At 46.9% G+C, this 26,503-nt stretch overlaps 1 protein-coding gene across 5 annotated transcripts in view; it reads left to right on the top strand.

Moving 5' to 3' along the window:
- siae (sialic acid acetylesterase) overlaps positions 1-23,607 on the top strand; it is an 80,593-nt gene extending 56,986 nt beyond the window's left edge. For 4 of the 5 annotated variants that reach the window (XM_070894221.1, XM_070894219.1, XM_070894218.1 and 1 more), the window contains exons 7-10: positions 4,939-5,072; positions 5,534-5,688; positions 6,808-7,000; positions 22,112-23,607. In XM_070894221.1, coding sequence (XP_070750322.1) covers positions 4,939-5,072; positions 5,534-5,688; positions 6,808-7,000; positions 22,112-22,342 — 713 coding nt within the window. In that variant the 3' untranslated portion in view covers positions 22,343-23,607. The remainder of the gene's footprint in view (positions 1-4,938; positions 5,073-5,533; positions 5,689-6,807; positions 7,001-22,111) is intronic. The other variant, XM_070894223.1, reaches the window with a different exon arrangement.
- The last annotated feature ends 2,896 nt before the right edge of the window (positions 23,608-26,503 follow it).

A 26,503-nucleotide genomic window follows, 5' to 3' on the forward strand; every position in this document is an offset into this window, starting at 1 on the left:
GTTGATCCAGTCTCTCCTCATATGACAGTCCAGCCATCCCTGGAATTAGTCTGGTGAACCTTTGCTGCACTCCCTCAATAGCAAGAACGGCCTTCCTCAGATTAGGAGACCAAAACTGAAAATATTCCAGGTGAGGCCTCACCAAGGCCCTGTACAACTGCAGTAAGACCTCCCTGCTCCTATACGCAAATCCCCTAGCTATGAAGGCCAACATACCATTTGCCGCCTTCACCGTCTGCTGTACCTGCATGCCAACTTTCAATGACTGATGAACCATGACACCCAGGTCTCGTTGCACCTCCCCTTTTCCTAATCTTCCGCCATTCAGATAATATTCTGCCATCGTGTTTTTGCCCCCAAAATGGATAACCTCACATTTATCCACATTATACTGCATCTGCCATGCATTTACCCACTCACCTAACCTGTCCAAGTCACCTGCAGCCTCTTAGCGTCCCCTTCACAGCTCACACCACCATCCAGTTTAGTGTCATCTGCAAACTTGGAGATATTACACTCAATTCCTTCATCCAAATCGTTAATGTATTTTGTAAAGAGCTGGGGTCCCAGCACTGAGCCCTGTGGCACCCCCCTAGTCACTGCCTGCCATTCTGAAAAGGACCCGTTTATCCCGACTCTCTGCTTCCTGACTGCCAACCAGTTCTCCATCCACGTGAGTACATTACCCCCAATACCATGCGCTTTGATTTTGCACACCAATCTCTTGTGCGGGACCTTGTCAAAAGCCTTTTGAAAGTCCAAATACACCACATCCACTAGTTCTCCTTTGTCCACTCTGCTAGTTACATCCTCAAAAAATTCCAGAAGATTAGTCAAGCATGATTTCCCTTTCATAAATCCATGCTGACTTGGACCAATCCTGTCACTGCTTTCCAAATACACTGCTATTTCATCCTTAATGATTGATTCCAACATTTTCCCCACCACAGATGTCAGGCTAACCGGTCTATAATTACCCGTTTTCCCTCTCCCTCCTTTTTTAAAAAGTGGTGTTACATTAGCTACCCTCCAGTCCATAGGAACTGATCCAGAGTCGATAAACTGTTAGAAAATGATCACCAATGCATCCACTATTTCTAGAGCCACTTCCTTAAGTACTCTGGGATGCAGACTATCAGGCCCCAGGGATTTATCGGCCTTCAATCCCATCAATTTCCCGAACACAATTTCCCGCCTAATAAGCATATCCTTCAGTTCCTCCTTCTCACTAGACCCACTGTCCCCGAGTACATCCGGAAGGTTATTTGTGTCTTCCTTCGTGAAGACCGAACCGAAGTATTTGTTCAATTGGTCTGCCATTTCTTTGTTCCCCATTATAAATTCACCTGAATCAGGCTGCAAGGGACCTACATTTGTATTCACTAATCTTTTTCTCTTCACATATTTATAGAAGCTTTTGCAATCAGTTTTTATGTTCCCTGCAATCTTCCTCTTGTACTCTTATTTTCCCCCTCTTAATTAAACTCTTAGTCCTCCTCTGTTGAATTCTAAATTTCTCCCAGTCCTCAGGTTTATTACTTTTTTTAGCCAATTTATATGCCTCTTCTTTGGTTTTAACACTATCCTTAATTTCCCTTGTTAGCCACGGTTGAGCCACCTTCTCCGTCTTATTTTTACTCCAGACAGGGATGTACAATTGCTGAAGTTCATCCATGTGAGCTTTAAATGTTTGCCATTGCTTATCCACCGTCAACCCTTTAAGTATCCTTTGCCAGTCTATTCTAGCCAATTCATGCCTCATACCGTCGAAGTTACCTTTCCTTAAGTTCAGGACCCTAGTTTCCGAATTAACTGTGTCACTCTCCATCTTAATACAGAATTCTACCATATTATGGTCACTCTTCCCCAAGGGGCCTCGCACAACAAGATTGCTAATTAGTCCCTTCTCATTACACATCACCCAGTCTAGGATGGCCAGCTCTCTAGTTGGTTCCTCGACATATTGGTCGAGAAAACCATTTCCTAATACACTCCAGGAAATCCTCCTCCACCGCATTGCTACCAGTTTGGTTCGCCCAATCAATATGTAGATTAAAGTCGCCCATGATAACTGCTGTACCTTTATTGCACACATCCCTTATTTCTTGTTTGATGCTGTCCCCAACCTCACTACTACTGTTTGGTGGTCTGTACACAACTCCCACTAGCGTTTTCTGCCCTTTGGTATTCCGCAGCTCCACCCATACCGATTCCACATCATACAGGCTAATGTCCCTTCTTACTATTGCATTAATTTCCTCTTCAACCAGCAACACCACCCCGTCTCCTTTTCCTTTCTGTCTATCCTTCCTAAATGTTGACTACCCCTGGATGTTGAGTTCCCAGCCTTGGTCACCCTGGAGCCATGTCTCCGTGATGCCAATTACATCATATCCATTAACTGCTGTCTGCGCAGTTAATTCATCCACTTATTCCGAATACTCCTTGCATTGAGGCACAGAGCCTTCAGGCTTGTCTTTTTAACACACTTTGCCCCTTTTAAAATTTTGCTGTTAATTCGTCCTCCTCAGTATCCCCCGCAGTTTGGTATCATCCGCAAATTCAGAAATTGTGTTTTTGATTCCAAAGTCTGAATCATTAATATAAATTGTGAACAGCAGTGGTCCCAGCACTGATCCTATGGGAACACCACTACCCACCTTCTGCCACTGTGAATAGCTACCCTTTACCCCTACTCTTTGCTTTCTGTCTTGAAGCCAGCTAGCTATCCATTCTGCTTCTTGCCCCCTGACCCTGCATTCTCTGACCTTATTCATCTCGTATGTGGTTCCTTATCGAAGGCTTTTTGGAAATCTAGATAACTTGCATCTTCGGCATTACTCTGCTCCACCTCACAGTTGACAAGCTCCCCGCTGGAGTGGAACTAACCTACAGAACCAGTGGGAACCTGTTCAACCTTCGCCGTCTCCAGGCCAGGTCCAAGACCACCCCAACCTCTCGTCGAGCTATAGTACACAGACGACGCCTGCGCCCGTGCACACAGAGGCTGAACTCCAGGACATAGTCGACTTATTTACCGAGGTGTGTGAAAGCATAGGCCTTACACTAAACATCAGTAAGACAAAGGTCCTCCACCAGCCTGTCCTCGCCGCATAGCCAGACATCAAGATCCACAGCGCGGCCCTGGACAACGTGGACCGCTTCCCTTATCTCGGGAGCCTCCTATCAACAAGAGCAGGAATTGACGACGAGATCCAACATCGCCTCCAGTGTGCCAGTGCAGCCTTCGGCCGCCTGAGGAAAAGAATGTTTGAAGACCAGGCCCTCAAAACTGTCACCAAGCTCATGGTCTACAGGGCCGTAGTAATACCCACCCTCCTGTATGGATCAGAGATGTGGACCATGTACAGTAGTCACCTCAAGTCGCTGAAGAAATACCACCAGCGATGTCTCCGCAAGATCCGACAAATCCCCTGGGAGGACAGACGCACAAACATTAGCGTCCTCGTCTCGGCCAACATCCCCAGCATTGAAGCACTGACCAGCTCTGCTGGGCAGGCCACATTGTTCACATGCCAGACACGAGACTCCCAATGCAAGCGCTCTACTCTGAACTCGTCCAAGGCAAACGAGCCAAAGGCGGGCAGAGGAAACATTACAAGGACACCCTCAAAGCCTCCCTGATAAAGTGTGACATCCCCACTGACATCTGGGAGTCCCTAAGTGGAGGAAGTCCATCAGGGAGGGTGCTGAGCTCCTCAAGTATCGTCGCCGAGAGCATGCAGAAATCAAGTGCAGGCAGCGGAAGGAGCGTGCGGCAAACCAGGCTCCCTGCTCACCCTTCATTCCCCTCAACCACTGTCTGTCCCACCTTTGACAGAGACTGTGGTTCTCGTATTGGCCTGTACAGCCACCTAAGCACTCTTGCCTATGATGATGACCCCTGTCTACTCTCTCTGTTATCTCTTCAAAGGTGGCAGAGTGGTTATGCTATTGGACTAGTAATGTAGAGGCCTGGACTAATGTGGAGATGTGAAAAGCTAGTATCAGTAATGGTGACCATGCAACTCCTGGGTTGTCATTAAAAATCCATCTGGTTCACTGATGTCACGTAGAGAAGGAAATCTGCCATCCTTACCCGGTCTAGCCTATATGTGACTCCAGACCCACAGCAATGTGGTTGCCTCTTAACTGCCCTCTGAACTGGCCCAGCAAGACACTCGGGTGTAGCAATCCGCTACAATAAAGTACACAGCTCACAACCACCTTCTCAAAGGGCAGCTAGTGATGGGCAGTAAGTGCTGGCCTTGCCAGCGGCGCCCACTCCCAGGAACAAATAAAAACAAAATTCAATGACGTTAGTCAAACAAGACTTTCCCTTTTGAAATCCATGCTGACTATTCATTTATATTTTTGGTTTCTCGATTTTCTTCTATTTTCTCCTTTAGTAGGGATTCCATTACTTTTCCTCCCACTGATGTTAAACTAAATCAATAATTCTCTGGACATGTTCTGGCTCCTTTCTTAACTCTCGGTATTACGTTATAGCTATCCGCCATTCATTTGACACTGCACCTTTTCTAATGAATTATTAAATGTGTAAAGTGCCTCTGCTCAAACATCATCCGTCCGGAACGGGGCACTGTATCTGCTGTATTTTAACTGCTTCTTTCCCGTCAGTCAGGGAGAGTTAAAATCTCCTCTCATCATTTCGTTCATGGGATCATGAAAAACTATCAATTGCTTAGAGAAAGTTCAGTGATTAAATATAGATGAATTCTACTTCAGTAATAGTCTTTATTCTGAGTTAAATTAAATCAGATTATTGCCAGTTATGCTGATTAAAGTGTTGGGGCTTGAGCTGAGCAGGTTGATTTTGGTGCCTGCTTTGGTTGATTTGTGGACGGGACACTATAAGGGCTGTGCTTCTCACCGCAGTTCTGAGGTTGATCATCGCTCTCTGCGATTTCCTTGCAGGAGAAGGAAACGCGGTTTGGCACAATGCTGAGTATAACTGCACCTTCCCAGCGATGATCGAGGATTGGAGGAAGGTTTTCCACCAGGGCTCCGGGGGCACCACCGAAATCGACTTCCCTTTTGGTTTTGTGCAGGTAATCTAACGCTATAGTATGTTTGACGCTTCCATACTGTAGGCAGGGTCGTCCAAAGAAATTACTGCACCAATGGCATCACGGCGCACTTTATAGAATAAGCTGCATAGTCATAAAATACGCCTACATAACTTGTCGAGTTCCCGCGTCCAGTATCCGTGCATCAGCAACACATGGCAGCTGGCAGAAAAATACAACGAGCTATGCAGCCGTGTGCCTGGGGGAGTGTCAGTGAATGTAGTTCAGCATCTCATCAGCACTACTACTCCCGACAGTGCGGCTCTCCTTCAGCACTGCCCCTCTGACAGTGCGGCTCTCCTTCAGCACTGCCCCTCCGACAGTGCGGCTCTACCTCAGCACTGCCCTTCCGGCAGCGCAGCGCTCCCTCAGTATTGCTCCACTAAACTTTATTTTAATTAAAATCTGGTTCATAAAGATTGCCGTAATTATTATTCCTGTAGCTTTCCACATACCACCATGAGTTCCCAGACGATTCTTTCTCGTGGATACGCTGGCACCAAACCGCTGATTTTGGTTATGCTCCAAACCCAAAGATGAGGCGAACGTTCATGGCTGTGGCAATGGACTTGGGCGACGAGAAATCTCCTTACGGCACGTACGTATCAATGTTTGAAATAGGCTCGCAAGGTATGAGAGGGTTGGCTTATAAGGATAGGTTGGACCTGTACTCATTGGAGTTCAGAAGAATGAGATGTGGTCTTACCGTAACATATAAGATAATGAGGGGGCTTGACAAGTTGGATGCAGAAAGGATATTTCCACATAAGGGAAACTAAATCTAGGGGGCATAGTCTCAGAATAAGGGGCTGCCCATTTAAATCTGAGATGAGGAGAAATTTCTTTTCTGAGGGTTGTAAATCTGTGGAATTCTCTGCCCCAGAGAGCTGTGGAGGCTGGATCATTGAATATATTTAAAGGGGAGATAGACAGCTTTTTGAACGATAAGGGAATAAAGGGATATGGGGAGAAGACGGGGAAGTGGAGCTGAGTCCATGATCACATCAGCCATGATTTTATTAAATGGCGGAGCAGGCTCAAGGGGCCAAATGGCCGACTCCTGCTCCTATTAGGTGGGTAACAGCAGTCACTCACACACACACTCTCACACTCTGCCGGATTCAGAAGCAGGTATGAGTGCCAGACTCCCCACACCCGGAATGTGCCTCCCCCCCCCCCCCACACTGAATGTGACCCCCCACACCCGGAATGTGACCTCTCACACCCGGCTGTAACCATGAGGGCAAATCCAGGTAAGAAGATTGGCTGCACGAGGAGTAAAGGAGCCACGTGAAGAATTATTGCCACATGGCAATCAATCCTGAGATAAAGAACTTGCTTTTATCTCATGTTACCATCATTGCAGGATGTGCCAGTGTGCTCCACAGACAGACCACTACTTTTGAAGGGTTTAGGCAAATGCAGCAGCAAGATCCCACAGAAAGCACATGAATAAATGGTTGTGAGGAGTGTTGGCCAGGACCCCAAGTGATCTCCCGTCCACTTTCAATAATGCTGTGGTATCTTTTACATCCACCTGAAGAGGCAGATGGAGCCTCGGTTTAACGTCTCATCTGACAGTGCTGCACTCCCTCAGTACTGCACTGATGTGTCAGCCTGGGTTATGTGCTTAAACTCTGCGAGACTGGAACCTACAGTGTGATCACATCAGAGTTGCTTGAGTGTGCTAGTAAGTATTTACTTTGATATTTTTCAGCATTCATCCTCGGTATAAACGAGATGTAGCGTACAGATTGCACCTTGGGGCTCGCGCAGTGGCATATGGAGAGACGGCAGTCGTTTTCCAGGGCCCGTTTCCCAGGGACTTTCAGCTGAAGAACGACACAGAATTGACCATCACCTACAGCCAGGCGTTGACCGTGCTGGAACTCAGTAAGGACATATTTGAGGTAAGGTGCATGCACGCCGCTTCTCACAACCAGACTGCTCCACACACACGGGTTTATAGCAAGGGTGATGTTACTGCACAGGGTGAGCTTTTTGCTTCACAGATTGAATACAGATGTTTGCACAGCTGCTGTGGTCTCTGCTGGCTGCTGCCTGAATCTCCCTAAACATCATCAAACAGATGCACACGCTCCTTTTCTGCCTTGCAGCCCCTTTAATATTCGCACACATGGGCAAATCCAATTGAGACCAGGTTAGCTCATGCTTTGCACCTTCCTCGCCGGGAGGCTACAAAAGGGGGATTTAGGCCAATCAGGGAGCAGCTTTGTTTCGGGGAATTTAGCCTGGAAATGAGGAAGAGTACAGGCTCCAACTTGCACGGTTCTCTGCCTCGGGACGGGGGCAGGACAGCCAGGAGTTGAATTGGAGCTCTTGCAGATTTTATTTATAGTTTATTTTTGATGAACATCTGGGGAGTGTGCCAAAATATGGAAACATAGAAAATAGGTGCAGGAGTAGGCCATTCGGCCCTTTGAGCCTGCACCGCCATTCAATAAGATCATGGCTGATCATTCCCTCAGTACCCCTTTCCTGCTTTCTCTCCATACCCCTTGATCCCCTTTAGTCGTAAGGGCCGTATCTAACTTCCTCTTGAATATATCCAATGAACTGGCATCAACAACTCTCTGCAGCAGGGAATTCCACAGATTAATAACTCTCTGAGCGAAGAAGTTTCTCCTCATCTCAGTCCTAAATGGCCTACCACTTATCCTTAGACTGTGTCCCCTGGTTCTGGACTTCCACATCATCGGGAACATTCTTCCTGCATCTAACCTGTCCAGTCCCGTCAGGATCATATAAGTTTCTATGAGATCTCCTCTCATCCTTCTAAACTCCAATGTATAAAGGCCCAGTCGATCCAGTCTCTCTTCATATGTCAGTCCTGCCATTCCAGGAATGGTGAACCTTCGCTGCACTCCCTCAACAAGAACATCCTTCCTCAGATTAGGAGACCAAAACTGAACACAATATTCCAGGTGAGGCCTCACTAAGGCCCTGTACAACTGCAGTAAGACCTCCCTGCTCCTATACTCAAAACCCCTAACTATGAAGGCCAACATACCATTTGCCTTCTTCACCGCCTGCTGTACCTACATGCCAACTTTCAATGACTGATATACCATGACACCCAGGTCTCGTTGCACCTCCCCTTTTCCTAATCTGCCGCCATTCAGATAATATTCTGCCTTTGTGTTTTTGCCCCTAAAGTGGATAACCTCACATCTATCCACATTATACTGCATCTACCATGCGTTTGCTCACTCACCTAACCTGTCCAAGTCACTCTGCAGCCTCTTAGCGTCCTCCTCATAGCTCACACCGCCACTCAGTTTAGTGTCATCTGCAAACTTGGAGATATTATACTCAATTTCTTCATCTAAATCGTTAATGTATATTGTAAAGAGCTGGGGTCCCAGCACTGAGCCCTGCGGCACCCCACTAGTCACTGCCTGCCATTCTGAAAAGGACCCGTTTATCCCGACTCTCTGCTTCCTGTCTGCCAACCAGTTCTCTATCCACGTCAGTACATTACCCCCAATACCATGTGCTTTGATTTTGCACACCAAAATCTTGTCAAAAGCCTTTTGAAAGTCCAAATACACAACATCCACTGGTTCTCCCTTGTCCACTCTACTAGTTACAGCCTCAAAAAATTCCAGAAGATTTGTCAAGCATGATTCCCTTTCATAAATCTATGCTGACTTGGACCGATCCTGTCACTGCTTTCCAAATGCGCTGTTATTTCATCTTTAATAATTGATGCCAACATTTTCCTCTCGACTGATGTTAGGCTAACCGGTCTATAATTACCCGTTTTCTCTCTCTCTCCTTTTTTAAAAAGTGATGTTACATTAGCTACCCTCCAGTCCATTGGAACTGATCCAGAGTCGATAGACTGTTGGAAAATGATCACCAATGCATCCACTATTTCTAGGGCCACTTCCTTAAGTACCATCAGGTCCCAGGGATTTATCGGCCTTCAATCCCATCAATTTCCCGAACACAATTTCCCGCCTAATAAGGATATCCTTCAGTTCCTCCTTCTCACTAGGCCCTCGGTCCACTAGTACTTCCGGAAGGTTATGTGTGTCTTTCGTGAAGACAGAACCAAAGTATTTGTTCAACTGGTCTGCCATTTCTTTGTTCCTCATTATAAATTCACCTGAATCTGACTGCAAGGGATCTACGTTTGTCTTCACTAATCTTTTTCTCTTCACATATCTATAGAAGCTTTTGCAGTCAGTTTTTATGTTCCTGGCAAGCTTCCTCTCATACTCTATTTCCCCCCTCCTAATTAAACCCTTTGTCCTCCTCTGCTGAATTCTAAATTTCTCCCAGTCCTCAGGTTTGCTGCTTTTCCTGGCCAATTTATATGCCTCTTCCTTGGATTTAACACTATCCTTAATTTCCCTTGTTAGCCACGATTGAGCCACCTTCCCTGTTTTATTTTTACTCCAGATAGGGATGTATAATAGTTGAAGTTCATGCATGTGATCTTTAAATGTCTGCCATTGCCTATCCACCGTCAACCCTTTAAGTATCATTTGCCAGTCTAGTCTAGCCAATTCACATCTCATACCATCGAAGTTACGTTTCCTTAAGTTCAGGGAGAGGTGTCCCGCAGACTAGTCAAGCAACAGCCTGACAGTGAAACTCACAGAATCATACCTTTCAGGTGTCCCAGACTCCTTCATCACCATCCCTGGGTATGTCCTGTCCCACCGGCAGGACAGACCCACCAGGGGTAGCGGCTCAGTGGTACAGGTTTCCAGTCGGGAGGGAGTGACCCTGGGAGTCCTCAACATTGACTCCGGACCCCATGAAGTCTCATGGTATCAGGTCAAACACAGGCAAGGAAACCTCCTCCTGCTGATTACCACCTACCTCAGCTGATGAATCGTGTTAAATACCACTTGGAGGTAGCACTGAGGGTAGCAAGGACTCAGTATCTGTGTCTCTGACCGTCTGTTTCTTTTCACCCTTTCTCGTCTCTACCTGTCTCTTTATTCTCTGGATGTGATGTTGGTAAGGCCAGAATATATTGCCCATCCCTAGTTGCCCTGTGGAGGCAATACAACTAATAGTTTGCAATGCCACTTCAGAGAGCAGTCATTTGTGTGGGCTTAGAGTCATATATCGGTCAGACCGGGTAAGGGCGATATGTTTCCTTCCCTGAAAGACATCAGTGAACCAGTTGGGTTTTTACGACAATCGGACAGCTTCATGGTCACTTTTACAGATGAGCTTTTTATTTCCAGTTTCTTAAACTGCCATTTGAGCTTGTGTTCTCTGGATGACTGGTCCAGTAACATAACCACTACACCACCGTACCCTGTTCCCTTCTGGTCCACTTCCCCTCTCTTCCCCCACTCTCCCAGCTTTGCCCATCTCTCTCTCTTCTCTACATTATATTACCTTTTGATTCTTCACTGCTATATACAAACTAGATCATGTTATTAATCCAGACCACAAAAAATACAAAACTGAATAAGCATAAAATATTACAAATACCTCACTATCGCGTCTCCCCCCCCCCCCCTCCGATTTGGAATATTTTACTTTTACTTAATTCCCAATATGTCAGGTCCCAACTATATGTTTTAAACATATTAGTGAAATCTGTATAAAGGGACACTCCCAAAATACAGACACTTACTGAGAGACCCAAATAACTTGCATGGTAAAATATAAAGACGCACTGTGAAACCACAGACACTCTCAAATTGCCAACCACAAACAGCCTTCAATGCACCGAGTCCTTTTACAACGTAAGACACGGGCCACAGCCTGCTGCAAAGCTGCTATAATCTTTCACTGAGTCGTGATCACTGCCGCTTCCCCCTGCAGCTCGCTTCCAATCTGCCCCCAGATTCTGCTGGGGCCATCACTTCTGAGTTCAGTGCATGTGGTCAGCGTGAGACTGCAGCACGTTCTGTGAAAGAAACAGCTTTGCAGCCAGCACCCAGAGAGGGCTCTATCTGTGGGCTGATTGTTTGCACGCCGATATTCCAGGGATAGACTCTAGGTGAAGAACTCCTCTCCACAGAGGCTGCCTGACCTGCTGAATGTTCCCAGCATTTTCTGTTTTTATTCTGACTCCCCTCTGCCTGATACTTGCCTGCTCGAGACGCTATGAACGGGAAGAGTGCCACAGAACAAACTATGAGTGAATGCACGGGGAGCACGCAAAGTGCCCATCACACTCACTCATCCATTCCAAAAGGCAGCAGATATCACATTGTCACACGCATACTGACAGCCAGATTTGTTTGTTAGATATTTACACAGAAGCAGGAGGAACATGAAGTGTTATGTGGGCAGAGAGCCCCTCGGCCCACAGCTGTGGAATAGACAGTGCAGAGCGCAGCAAATCACATTGGTCAAGCAACACCCACAGCCAATTCTAGTACTCACTTACGTAAGATGTAACCAGGAGATTCCTAGCCCCTGGCCTTCACAGAATCTATTCTTAATGTCTAATGATCCTTCAAAGGGTCATTAATTCAGGTAACTCCTTGAAACAAGAACTAAGCAGGACCATTCATTGCCAGATTATCCAATATATAGAGTAAGCTTCAAAATCCTAGATACATAGAGAGAAACCGCTTGCATATCTGTGTCAGATACAAGATAAAATGGAGAAATGTTCCTATGGAGAGTCAACAACGATCACACACTAAACTCTTGGAAAATCAGGAAAGCCCTTGAGCGGTTTGTGGACTATCACCAAGGAACCGATTTGGCCTCCTGTGTGCCTGATGTTAGCACCCCCTGGAGTCCACAAAGTTTTTTGCCGGGGTGCGGTGAGCACACCGCCCCCCCCCCCCTTGCAGAATTGGGCAGTGGTTTTGCGGAGGAACGATGAGGTAGTGCTTATGTCGAGTTACAGTCGGGAGTCGGCTGCAGGAACGCTAGTTAAAGACGCTATCTTTACTAACAATTTGTGTCGGCTATTACTCTGCAGACATAGGCAGAGTGGCTGGTGGACAGATTTCAGCAGTTTTTACTTCAAGGACTGTTCTGCCTCCTAACTATTCCCTATTGAGGACAGATTTGAAACCATAACATTGTCTCATGGAGGCTGTGTTGACACGCATCCTCCTGATCTGATGTCACTGTTGGAGGCTACTTAGTTGGAGACAAATGCAAAGAGAAAGACAGTGAGCAAGGCAGCAAAATGTTACGATAGGGAGAAGGCCCAACAGGGCTGGTAACAGGAGACCTTACCCTCCCAGGGTATTCCGGCAGCAATTCTCCTACATCAGTGTCACTGAGGAACAGTGTGTTCGAAACATAGAAACATAGAAAATAGGTGCAGGAGCAGGCCATTTGGCCCTTCGAGCCTGCACCGCCATTCAATATTATCATGGCTGATCATTCAACTTCAGTACCCCATTCCTGCTTTCTCTCCATACCCCTGATCCCTTTAGCCGTAAGGGCTACATCTAACTCCCTTTTGAATATGTCCAATGAACTGGCCTCAACAACTTTCTATGGCAGAGAATTCCACAGGTTCACAACTCCCTGGGTGAAAAAGTTTCTCCTCATCTCGGTCCTTATATGGCTTTATCCCTTGTCCTTAGACTGTGTCCCCCTGGTTCTGGACTTCCCCAACATCGGGAACATTCATCTAACCTGTCCAGTCTCGTCAGAATTTTATACATTTCTATGAGATCCCCTCTCATTCTTCTAAATTCCAGTGAACATAAGCCTAGCTAATCCAGTCTTTCCTCATATGTCAGTCCTGCCATCCCGGGAATCAGTCTGGTGAACCTTCGCTGCACTCCCTCAATAGCAAGCATGTCCTTCCTCAGATTAGGAAACCAAAACTGCACATAATACTCGAGGTGTGGTCTCATCAAGGCCCTGTACCACTGCAGCAAGACCTTCCAAGCAAGGCTTGGATTCGTCCTTCTTTATAGAAGGGTTACTAACTGAGCCAATTATTGTTCCATCCCAGAGAGTTTGGGTTGGTCCCTCGGGAGGGATCTCATGGTTCGATGCCGGTCTGGGTCTGCTGCAATCTTTTGCTAGGTGGCCTACCTTCTTACAATTAAAGCACTGTCCCTTGAACGGGTAGTTTTGAGATCCCTCCACCACTGACACTGGTTTATTTGCAGTGAGTGATGACTTCACCTTTAACTGGTCTTTTACCATCTCCCAGGCTATTTGAGCGTTGGTCTCTATATCTGTCCACTGATTGGTGGGCCTCATGGCTATTCCCAGGGTGGAGTTGGGTCAGGAACATCGATTTAAATTGTTCCTGAATCTTTCCTACTGTTGCATTTGCAGGTGCCTGGTTCTGCGTAGGTTGATAGATATCGAACAGGCGATTACTGAAGGCTCTAGGGGTCTCTTCTGGGCGTTGCTTGGTCTAATTAAGCAGAGCCACTAAGTTCCAGTTTCAGATCCCTAAATGGTTTAGGATCTCTGTCATGAGTGCATCGGCCGCTGCGACAGGCTGGAGGTCTGCTTCTGGCACATTATCTTTTAGGGAAGTGGAACAGGCCAAGAGGAGGACTCGTGTTAAGTCTCTCTCTTCCAACTCTGGGTGACCCCTCCTGAAATTTGTCCACCTCCTATTAACTTCCAGTGAGTCATCCCCATCATTAATGGGCCCCAACACATGGCTGCACACCATGGCTTCAGTATCAGATATGGGCCGTGTGTCGGTATGGTTACTGAGGCTGCGCTTCAGCAAGGATGTGGTCACAGAGCTCTGCCACCTCTTGTACCCAGACCTTGAGCCCCAGACCAGAGTGAGGACGGCTCTCAGTGGCAGTCAAGGTCACCATCACGCTCAATTTCTACACCAATGGATCCTTCCAGGGAGTGACACGCTGCATCTCCAACATCTCCCAGTTTGCCTCCATTGCTGCATCCACGAGGTCACAGATGCTGTGTACTGAAGGAGGAGGGACTACATCTCCTTCCCCATGACCAGAGAGAAGCAGCTCGAGTGTGCATGTGACTTTCCCAGGATAGCGGGCATCCCCATGGTGCAGGGCACCATTGACTGAGATGAGGAGGAATTTCTTCTCTTGAGGGTTGTAAATCTGTGGAATTTTCTGCCTCAGAGAAACATAGAAATTTACAGCGCCGAAGGAGGCCATTTCAGCCCATTATGTCCGTGCCGGCCGACAAGGAGCCACACGGCCCTCGGTCAGCAGCCCTAAAGATTCATATAAATCTATGAACAATGACGGAAAGGCAAAGAGCACCCAGCCCAACCCGTCCGCCTCACACAACTGCGACACCCCTTATACTGAAACATTCTACACTCCACCCCAACCGGAGCCATGTGATTTCCTGGGAGAGGCAAAAACCAGATAAAAACCCAGGCCAAAATTCCTCTCCGACCCATCCAGGCAATCGAAACTAGTCCAGGAGATCACCCTGGCCGTATTCTATTCCCTGCAGTACTTACCATTATATCTGCTCCAGCCAACAAAAGGTCATCCAGTCTAATCCCAATTACCAGCTCTAGGTCCGTAACCCTGCAGGTTACGGCACTTTAAGTGCCCATCCAACCATCTCTTAAAAGTGGTGAGGGTTTCTGCATCCACCACTCTTCCAGGCAGCGAGTTCCAAATCTCCACAACCCTCTGTGTAAAGAAGCCCCCCCTCAAATCCCCTCTAAATCTTCCACCAACCATCTTAAAATTATGCCCCCTCATAATAGATCCCTCCACCAATTGGAAAAAGGCCCTTACTATCCACCATGTTCAGGCCCCTCAATATTTTGTATACCTCGATGAGGTCTCCTCTCAACCTCTTCTGTTCCAATGAGAACAAACCCAGCCTATGCAATCTATCCTCATAATTAAGATTCTCCAATCCAGGCAGCATTCTAGTAAATCTCCTCTGCACCCTCTCTCGTGCAATCACGTCCTCCCTATAATACGCCGACCAGAACTGCACACAGTACTCCAGCTGTGGCCTAACCAAAGTATTATACAATTTAAGCATAACCTCCCTGCTCTTAGATTCTATGCCTCGGCCAATAAAGGCAAACATTCCGTATGCCTTTTTAACCACCTTATCCACCTGGTCTGTTACTTTCAGGGATCTGTGGACAAGCACTCCAAGGTCCCTTTGTTCATCTGCACTATTAAGTGGCCCACCACTTAATGTGTATACCTTTTCCTTACTAGCCCTCCCAAAGTGCATCACCTCACACTTCTCTGAATTAAATTCCATTTGCCACTGCTCTGCCCACCTGACCAGTTGATTGATATCTTCCTGCAGCCCATGACTTTTGTCTTCATTATCAACCACACAGCCAATTTTAGTATCGTCTGCAAACTTCTTAATCATACTCCCTAAATTCAAATCTAAATCGTTCATCTTGTATCATCTGTAAACCTGTAAATTCCTTGTTTAACCACCAGGGGGCTCATAGAAACATAGAAAATAGGTGCAGGAGTAGGCCATTCGGCCCTTCTAGCCTGCACCGCCATTCAATGAGTTCATGGCTGAACATTCAACTTCAGTACCCCATTCCTGCTTTCTCGCCATACCCTTTGATCCCCCTAGTAGTAAGGACCTCATCTAACTCCTTTTTGAATATATTTAGTGAATTGGCCTCAACAACTTTCTGTGGTAGAGAATTCCACAGGTTCACCACTCTCTGGGTGAAGAAGTTCCTCCGCATCTCGGTCCTAAATGGCTTACCCCTTATCCTTAGACTGTGACCTCTGGTTCTGGACTTCCCCAACATTGGGAACATTCTTCCTGCATCTAACCTGTCTAACCCCGTCAGAATTTTAAATGTTTCTATGAGGTCCCCTCTCATTCTTCTGAACTCCAGTGAATACAATCCCACAATCCCTTGGGAGCACCTGTACATAAGGAAGCCTTACAGGCTGGAGAGGCACTCTGGAGACCTGTAATAAAGGACTACAGTCACACATTACTTTGAGCTTACAGTATCTGGTCAAATTCTTTATTCAAGACATAACAGATATATACCAAAAAAAGCAAGGGACCAGTACTGAGCCCTGCGGAACTCCGTTGGAACCATCCTTCCAGTCACAAAAACATCCATCAATCATTACCCTTTGCTTCCTACCTCCAAGCCAATTTTAGATCCAACTTGCCATTTTGCCCTGTATCCCATGGGCTTTAACCTTCGTGACCAGTCTATCAAAAGCCTTGCTAAAATCCAAATACACTACATCGTACACACTACCCTCATCGACCCTCTTGGTTACTTCCTCAAAAAATTCAATCAGGTTAGTCAAACACGATCTTCCCTTTATCAAATCTGTGCTGACTGTCCCTAATTAATCCTTGCCTTTCCAAATGTAGATTTATCCTGTCTTTTGGGATTTTTTCCAATAATTTTCCCACCACTGAGGTTAGGCTGACAGGCCTGTAATTACTCGGCCTATCCCTTTCTCCCTTCTTAAACAAGGGTAGTACATTAGCAGTCCTCCAATCCTCCGGCTCCATGCTCAGATTCAAAGAGGACTGGAAAAGGATGGTGAAGGCCTCTGCTATTTCCTCTTTACTTCGCTCAACGGCCTGGGATTCATTTCATCCAGGCCTGGGGACTTATCTACTTTCAAAGCTGCTAAATTCCTTAATACTTCCTCTCTCACTATATTTATTTAATCCAGAATATCACACTCCTCCTCGATAGCAGTATCTGCAATGTCCCTTTCCTTTGTGAAAACAGATGCAAAGTATTCATTAAGAACCTTACCCACATCTTCTGCCTTCACACAAAGATTACCCTCATGGTCTCTAATAGGCCCTACCCTTTCTTTAGTTACCCTCTTACTCTTAATTTATTTATAGAACATCTTAGCGTTTTCCTTAATTTTACTAGCTAAGAATTTCTCATGCTCTCTTAGTATTCCTAATATCCTTTTTAATTTTGCCTCTTAACTTTCTCTATTCCGCTAAAGATTCTATGGTATTTAGCTGTTGGTATATGACATAAGTGTCCCTTTTTTTCTTAATCCTCCCCTGTAATTCCCTAGACATCCAGGGGGCTCTAGAATTATTTTTCCCAGCCTTTTTCTTTCAGGGCACATGTTTGGCCTGAGCCTTCCGGATCTCCTCCTTGAATGTCTCCCATTGTTCCGACACTGATTTACCCACAAGTAGCTGTTTCTAGTCCACTGTGGGCAAATCACTCCTCAACTTAGCAAAATTAGCATTTCCCCAATTCGGAACTTTTATTCCAGGACTATCCTTGTCCTTATCCATAACCAACTTGAATCTGACTGAATTATGGTCACTGGTACTCAAGTGCTCTCCCACTAATACCCCTTCAACCTGCCCAGCTTCATTCCCCAAAACTAAATCCAAGACCGCCCCCTCCAGTGTTGGACGAGCTACATACTGACTAAAAAAGTTGTCTTGAATGCATTTCAAGAATTCCGCACCTTCTATACTCTTCACACTATGTTTGCCCCAATCAATATTTGGATAGTTAAAATCCCCTACTATTACTACCCTATGGTTTTTGGACTTCACAGCAATTTGCCTACATATTTGCTCCTCGATCTCCCTCCCACTGTTTGGGGGTCTAATACACACCCAGCAGTGTGATCGCCCATTTTTTATTTTTCAATTCGGCCCATATGGCCTCATTTGATCATCCCCTGAACATATCATCCCTCCTCACCGCTGTAATAGTTTCTTTAATCAGTACCGTAACACCCCACCCCCCTTTTACACCCCCCCCCCCCACCCCACCCCCCCATCTCTATCTTGTCTAAAAATTCTACAACCAGGAATATTGATCTGCCAAACCTGCCGCTCTTTCACCCATGTTTCTGTAATGGCTATAATGTCATACTTCCAAGTGTCTACCTCTGCTCTTAGCTCATCCGCCTTACTCGCTATACTCCTTGCATTAAAGTATATGCCATTCAGCACAGGAAGACCTCCTTGCTTACTACATACTAAGCCTTGCTTCCGCTGACTTACAGATTCGTTGTGGAAACTGGGTCATTGAATAAATTTAAGACAGAGTTAGACAGTTTCTTAACCGATAAGGGAATAAGGGGTTATGGGGAGCGGGCAGGGAAATGGATGCAAGCAGGGAAGTGGACCTGAGTCCATGATCGGATCAGCCATGATCATATTAAATGGCAGAGGAGGCTCGAGGGGCTGTAAGGCCTACTCCTGCTCCTATTTCTTAAGTCACTTTGCAGACATCGCAGCACAATCCTGAGATCTTCCGTAACCGCAAAGGCTTCCACTCACTGTGCAGCTGGTATGTGACCACACACACACAATCCTCACCGTCAATGCCCGCTATCCTGGCAGCAGCCACAATATCTTCATACTGAGCCAGACCGGTGTGCCGGCTCTCTTCCAGCCACCACATCAAGCTTGCGGTTGGCTGCTCGGAGACAAGGGCTATCCGCTCTCCATCTGGCTCATGATCCCCCTCCACAACCCCACCACCAGCACTGGCACAATGAGGGCCATGCCGCCATCAGGAACATCATTGAGCAGACCATCGGAGTGCTGAAGCAATGGTTCCGCTGCCTTGACGGCTTGGGAGGAGTCCTCCAGTACTCGGCTGAGCGGGTGTCCCCCTGCATGCTGCACAAGCTGGCCATCATGAGGGCACAGCCATTGCCACCAGGCATAGCCGCACCACTTCAGGAGGAGGTGGAGAACGAGGAGGAGGAGGATGATGAGGAGCAGCAACACCAGTGACGGAGGAGGCAGCGAGTCAATCGCGATCCTGCCAGGACGGTCTGCGACCATCTCATCAGATTTCGGTTCCAGTGAATTCCATCCACTTACCGGTCCCTCTGGACGTCCCCATCACCATATCAATTTGCCCTTCAATACCAAAGCCCCAAAATTGAAATGAGACATAACAGCAAAGATAAAACATTCTAATCAAAATTTATAAAACAAAAAATAGTTTCATAATGTATTTACTAATCACCCTTGTGCATTTCCTTATGACCCCTCTTTGCTTTAACTATTCAAGTGTTCCTCTGCAGTGTGTCCCCTGTGGCTGCAGCACGGCTGGTGGAAGGCTGCTGTGTGTCAGGGACAGAGACTACAGGTGGCCTTGCAGGACGCCCTCGACCAGCTCTCTGGGCCTGGAAGGCCCGGCTGTAGACTGCACCACCTCAGGCTGGGCGGCGGCAGTCTGGGGTGGCTGGGTGACAGGCAGGGACAAGTGCAGTGGCAGAGTGGCAGTGGTGGGATCAGGAATTCTGTCATCCTGAGAGAGGACAGCAGGTTCCTGATCCACTGACCCACTCCCCCGGGGCAGCCCCTCAGCATCCCCACCAATCTGCTGGAGCACAGATCACAGGGCTGCTGCAACACCGTGAGATCCCCGGCCGATTGTGGTAGACGCAGCGACGACGGAAGCTGGCAGACTATGCGTGGAACCCAGCTGAGAGTGCGTGAGATCAGTCTGAGACTCAATGGCAACAACCTGCTCTGCATCACACCACCACCGTCATGAGATCTGGATCCGCACAGTCTCTCTGGGAGTCCACCATCGTCTGCACACTGGCAATGATGGGCTCCATGGTGTGCGCAGAGCTGTGTGCAATGCTGGAGCGGACTCCTCCACGCTCCTTCCCATTGCCGACAGGCTGTCGGGCACACTTGCCGGTGCGCCTATGTGTGAATGCTCCCCATCGAGGTCCTCATCTGAGTCCTGTGCAGCAGAATTCGGTGCGAACTCGCCCTCCGGGAAGCTGGCTCCTGAGGTTCCCTTTCCCCTTGGCCTTGCTGCAGCCCGCTAGGCCCCGGGGCATCACCCAGTGCAGACCCCTCTACAACCCTAACCTCTAATGACCGCGTAGTGCCAGTATCTGAGCTGGTGCCTGCGGGTGAGAGAAGCAATGACGCCGTGCTTGGCTCCTCCTCTTCCTTCCTTCCACACTCTGTTGGGGGGCTCAGGTGCAGGCTCCACAGCTGCTGACTGGTTATCTGAAAGCATAAATGGCACAAGACTCGCGTTAAGGTGAAGGCAGTGGGGCAGGAATGGAGCAAGGAATGCAGGCAGTATCGAGCTGGACTGATAAAGCCACCTGGTGTGGGGGGGGGAAGTGAGATGAGAAAAGAAGAGTGGATAAAGATACCGTTGCTGCCCCCAATGGGGTCGAAGTCTCCACCGGCCAAGGCGCCCATCACCTGCGGGCCAGTGATCTGCACTCGCTCCTCAAGGTCACTTAGCAGCCGCAGCTCAGGTTCCCCCCTCCAGTCCGCTGCTGCTCCCTACTGTAAGTTGCATCTTGGCTTGCAAAAGACAGTGAGTAAGAGTCCAGCTATGTATGTGGAAGGCATGCCTGCCGTGGTTGAATAGCTGTGAATGTAGGCAAGGCGTGAGATGAGGATGTGACTGAGTAGCTGCAGATGCTGGGTGGGGGAGTGGTGGTTTGCACAGTGCGCACAGACGGAGGTTCAGAGGCTGGTGGGGTAGTGATGGTTTGTACAGTGAGCATAGACGGAGGTTCAGAGGCTGGGTGGGTGAGTGGTGGGGTAGTGGTGGTTTGCACAGTGCGCACAGACGGAGGTTCAGAGGCTGGTGGGGTAGTGATGGTTTGTACAGTGAGCATAGACGGAGGTTCAGAGGCTGGGTGGGTGAGTGGTGGGGTAGTGGTGGTTTGCACAGTGAGCACAGACGGAGGTTCAGAGACTGGGTGGGTGAGTGGTGGGGTAGTGGTGGTTTGCACAGTGAGCACAGACGGAGGTTCAGAGACTGGATGGGTGAGTGGTAGGGTAGTGGTGGTTTGCACAGTGAGCACAGACGGAGGTTCAGAGGCTGGTCTGGAGGATGTGTGGACGCTTGTACTCACCTTCACCACTGACTGTGGTCGTTGAATTTCTTTCTGCACGGTGTGAGGTTTCTGTCCACCACTCTGCTGGCTGATACTTCCTGGGCCACCTCTCACCACATGGCCCTGAAAACCTGTGGAGATGGAGTCCTTCCCAGTGGAGGGAACAGCGACTCCCTCCTTCTCTCCACTGCTCCCACCAATGTCTCCAGCGCCACATCACTAAAATGCGTGGCCCTCTCCTTTGAAGCGGGATTTACAACAGCCATCGCACAAAAGGTGTCCCAATTGCTGAGATGCAGAGATAACTGACTCAAGTTCAGCAGTGCTGAAAATGAGTATTGGCAGTTTGAACTAAGAGCTAGATTGAGCTGGAGGCAATGATTGAAGGCTGATTGCTGAATGCAGGTCAGCTGAAATTGAGTAACACTGCCAATTCTTTGTCAAATCACAAACGCCAGAGGTCACCTTGCACACATCAAGGATCACTCTGCGCCAATGCTCTTAGCCAAAAGGCCTAGAGCCACTGCACCGTTCCTGGAAGTACTGCAATACCAGGTTCGTGCCATGGAGGTGGATGGGTCAGGCCCCCCACACACCTCCGTGGAGGTGGATGGGTCAAGCCACCCCACCCACCTCCTATTTCCAAAAAAGCAAGCATATACCTTCCTGATCCAGGGAGAACCACCTTGGGGTTATGGTGGTTACTCCCCTGTCAGGTCAGTTACGCATGATCTTAGCCAAAAGGCCGACTGCCAATAGCGCCACTTCAGTGCCCAGCTGAGGTCACTAGCACCTCATTTACATAAGAAATAGGAGCAGGAATCGGCCATTCGGCCCCTCGAGCCTGCTCCGCCATTCAATAAGATCATGGCTGATCTGATCCTGGCCGCAACTCCACTTCCCTGCGAGCTCCCCATACCCTTTACTCTCTTATCGCTCAAAAATCTGTCTCTCTCCACCTTAAATATATTCAATGACCCAGCCTCCACAGCTCTCTGGGGCAGAGAATTCCAAAGATTCACTACCATTCACTCCTGGGGCAAAAACGTCAAATTTCACACAATATTCTAAAAGTTTAAAATTACTGCCCCCAAATGGAGCACTGCCGAATTCACCCCGAGTGCCCAGACAATGACATTAGCTCGTGGTTCCAGGAGAAAGGGATCTGTGAGTAGTGTAAATGGACAGTGTGGTGGGAATGCAGATGCTGAGCGGTGAGGGTGGAGTAAACCATCAGTAGTGAGAGAATATTTTGTGTTTTTCTTTCCATAGGTGTATTGCTGCACAAAGCGGAGTTCTTCCAACTGTGCATGGGTCTCTGCCCCCATTGTCGGCAACTCCGTCAACACACTGTCTTTATCGGTAACACAGTGTCGCCAGAAGGTGGCTGGCCTTCGCTATGCTTGGAACGAGTGGCCATGTGAACTGAAGAAGTGTCCCTTGTACAGCAGAGGCTATAACTTACCTGTCCCACCATTCATTATAAAACCAGCTCACAACTGACCATTCTGAATGGCATCTATCAATTTGTTGCTATAAAATTTTAGATGTAGCAGCAGTATGAGATCAGAAAATGTTTTACATAAATTATAGGATCAATGAACTCTGGGCTGGTTAAAATATAAAAGTAAATCATTGTGCTTTCCTTGTAATATTAATAATTCCTGGGGCTTGTTTTCATGCATAGGATCAACTATGGTGCTGATCCAGCACCTTTCATTGGGATCATTGTAACTTTGATGTAGTCTGGAAGATCTGTGCACATACCCGGTGTCTCCGGGTGTGAGCATGTAGTCTCACGCCTGTCCCTTATAGGCAGAGCCAGGCTTTTTCAAATTCATATATTTTCTACTTTATATTTTTCAGATGTTCCCAGTAAATAAATCTTAGGGCTGTACACAATCGGAAGATATAGGGTTAATTTCCCTACATGCGATCAGTATCTCAAACTGACTAATGTACTCTGGGATCAAACCTCACTGGGTGGGGATAGTTCTATCAACATGCACTTTCAGCGTTATTCATTAACAATTGATGAGAAGCCCCTACAGAAAGCAAGTTAGCATCCAGACCAGTGATCTGTGGATGTCTTTGGGACAATTCTAATAAGAGCACAGGCTTTAGATTACAGACCCACCAGAACGCTATCCCACCCACCCTTTCCCTCAATGACTATCTGTCCCACCTGTGACAGAGAATGTGGCTCTCATATTGGACTGTACAGCCACCGAAGAACTCACTTCAGGAGTGGAACCAAGTCTTCCTCGATTCCGAGGGACTGCGTTATGATGATGATGATGACCTCAGAGGTGTTCAAAGCCATGTCAGTACCCCAGTTCATCAGCTATTCTTTTACTAATATTATCTAAGTGACAGATTTAATGCTGGAAGCTACCAGTCCTGTCTTGCAAGATTCATTATAAAATTAACTTTACTAGGAATGGAGTGAAATCTCGGGCATCGCACATTATTCTGTGGAACACAGCAACTGCAGCGATATTGTGCTATTACAATCCGGCCAATGATGACGCATGAAGATACACTTAAGGAACTTTGAACTTTCCATTTTTCTGCACAGACGTGCCTGAGTGCAGGCAATATGGACTTGATCTAAAAACTGACTCTAAAGTAATTAATAATTCAAAATGGGAGGCGAAGGAAAAGATGCAAGCCGTGTTTATGAAGGAACCATGAACGGACTTGGTGACGTGAACATGTGAAGCTTTTTATTATGAATTGTGATTAAAGATTATTCCTTCTCTGTTAAATTTTCCTTCTGTATCTTTGCCTTACAATTTATGTAATCAAATGTATATAGATTTTTAAAATGCAGTGTTTAGAGAAATGGTATGCAATTTTACTAAACAATTCAGGAAGATATTTAGATGCGCTCACAGAGAGACAATGAGGAAACATGATAAAACAATGTACCAACAACTAGAGGCATTGTTTAAAGGAATGAATAGGCAGAAAGGGCATGTTCGATAAACGGCCACCACACGTTAAAAAAATCCACGCACAGGCATTTCCACCCTTCAACATGTAGTTTGAAACCTGGAATATTAGGTCCTTCATTGAAACACCTGTGAACTCATCCTTTTTTGGCGTGGAAGCAAGTCATCCTCGTTTCGAGGGACTGCCTATGATTAGATCAGAACAGAGCCCTGGTTTTAATACAAGAAAAGGCGTAGATATTAGAACAGGTTAGGGATAATGACAATCATTCAGAGCAGCAAAGACTATAAGGAACATCAGAACAAGAGTAGGCCAATGAGCCCCTCGAGTCTATCCCGCCATTCAATGTCACAGCTGATCTGCCACCTAACTCCACATACCCGCATTTAACAAAAATCTATCAATCTCAGATTTAAAGTTAACCCAGCATCAATTGCCGTTTGCGGAAGAGAGTTCCAAACTTCTACCACCATTTGTGTGTAGAAATGTTTCCTCATTTCACTCCTGAAAGGTCTGGCTGTGCCCCGAGTCCGAGACTCCCCAACCAGCGGGAACAGTTTCTCTCTACCCTGTCCGTTCCCCTTAATATCCTGAAAATTTCCATCAGATCACCCCTTAACCTTCTAAATTCCAGGGAGTACAACCCTAATTTGTGTAATCTCTCCTTGTATATTAAACCTTGAAGTCCGGGTATCATTCTAGTAAACCTACCCTGCACTCCCTCCAAGGCCAATATATCCTCCCTAAGGTGTGGTGCCCAGAACTGCTCACAGTGCTCCAGGTGTGGTCTAACCAGGGCTTTGTACAGTTGCAGCATAACTTCTACCCCCTTGTATTCTAATCTAGATATTACCAACTGCTGATCTCAGAGGCCTTTATCTATGAAGGGCTTCTACTTAAATCAGATTCAAAAAGGGGTAACTGCTACATCTCCGTTCCAAATGGGCGATCCCTTACTCTGACAGTGGCAGTACCAGTGCTACGTGCTGGTGAGAAACTGATGGAAGTGGGTCCAGGAAAGGGGAGCCCAGTTGTACAGATGTGACTTTTTCAAAAGTGCATTGCCAGCATGTGATTTTGCCCTGGATGAAGAATTACTAATCGCACTCTTCAATTTGAAAGCGACGTTCCGGTATTGCTTTACAATAAGAAACATTAAACACAAGATGATACCATATGTCCGGTTTGGCGGTTAATATTCCGCCTCACACCACATTGGGGATAAGATATTGGTGCATGTTCGGGCCCACAAGTAAGCATTGCCCTCCAGGCACAAGCCTCACTGGCGGTTGGAAATTGTGAATTAAACATGCTATCAGGGACGTTAGACAGACACTTAGATTACAGTCTTTAGGCACGAATGTAATGTGGGAGAATCTCCATGGATACATTTAGTGTGTTATAAAAGCAATTATTCTGCTAGTTTTAATTATTACTTCGTGTTGGACTAAATGCTTAATTCAGGAATAAAGAAGAAAGCGGATCAGTTAGGATTTGCTAAATTAAATACAACAACATAATCAAGGATCAGAAATCAATTTCTTCGCCCTCAAGGTGAGGACTGTAAGATATAGGCTCGAATGCCCATACATGCTAAAATTACATGTTATTAGAGAAGGCTAATTTTCCCAGCATGCTTTTTAAACAGGCTAAGGAGCCCAGCTTGTAGCTGCTTTTACAAATCATTACTCATTTCAGAATGTGGGTAAACAGAACCTGGCTGTTCGAGGATAAACACCAGTTATTAATCAAGTGGCCACAATCCTCCTCCTAGATTAAATCTAGTAGTTATCAATCCCCCATAATAGGCTATTGAGCAGGCGATGATGACTAGAATGAACAACAAGATGAGGGAAGGATTGTAGGAGATAAGGCGAGGTATAAATACAGCACAAGGTCCAAATGTTGATGCAAAGGAAAAGTTACAGAAGCCAGCATTCCTCCCAACAGGATGAGGTGGTATTGTTTCTATTGTATTAATCGCTTTAACGTGTTGATGTACCAGGCTGTCCTTGTATGTAAGAATCATGCTTTACTAGTGAGTGGAAGAAGTGAAGTGCATCCGGGAGGGCGCTGAGCACCTCTAGTCTCAACACCGAGAGCATGTAGAAATCAAGCGCAGGCAGCGGAAGGAACGTGCGGCAAACCAGTCCCACCCACCCTTTCCCTCAACGACTGTCTGTCCCACCTGTGACAGTCTGTGGCTCTCGTATTGGACTGTTCAGCCACCAAAGAACTCACTTCAGGAATGGGAGCAAGACTTCCTCGATTCCGAGGGACTGCCTATGAGGATGATGAGCTTGTTCACTCTGTGACTGCCGTATGTTCATTTAATATAAAGTAAAAACAGAAAATGTTGGAAATACTCCGCATGTCTGGCAGGATCTGTGGCGAGAGAAACAGTTAATGGCCGGAATTTTCAGGAGGGTCAGTGGGCGGGATTGGTGGTGGGTCGTGTAGGAAATTCTATATTTTTGTCAACTCGCTCCCATACACCTTGTTTAAAGCCACTTAAGAATGATTTTCAGCTTACCTTTTGCATTTGTTAGCTCCTCCACAGGGTCCACGCTGGTCATGGACCATGTCTGTCAAGCTGAGGGCAGGAGTTCAGTGGCCATTGAATCAGCTGATGAGTTGACAGCTTCAAATGTAAGTAAAAGCTCCCACCTTAGCTTCCCTCAGCCACAAACTGCTCCTCACTGCATTTCC

This window comes from Pristiophorus japonicus, chromosome 11, assembly GCF_044704955.1.
Source record: "Pristiophorus japonicus isolate sPriJap1 chromosome 11, sPriJap1.hap1, whole genome shotgun sequence".
Taxonomy (NCBI): Eukaryota; Metazoa; Chordata; class Chondrichthyes; family Pristiophoridae; genus Pristiophorus; species Pristiophorus japonicus.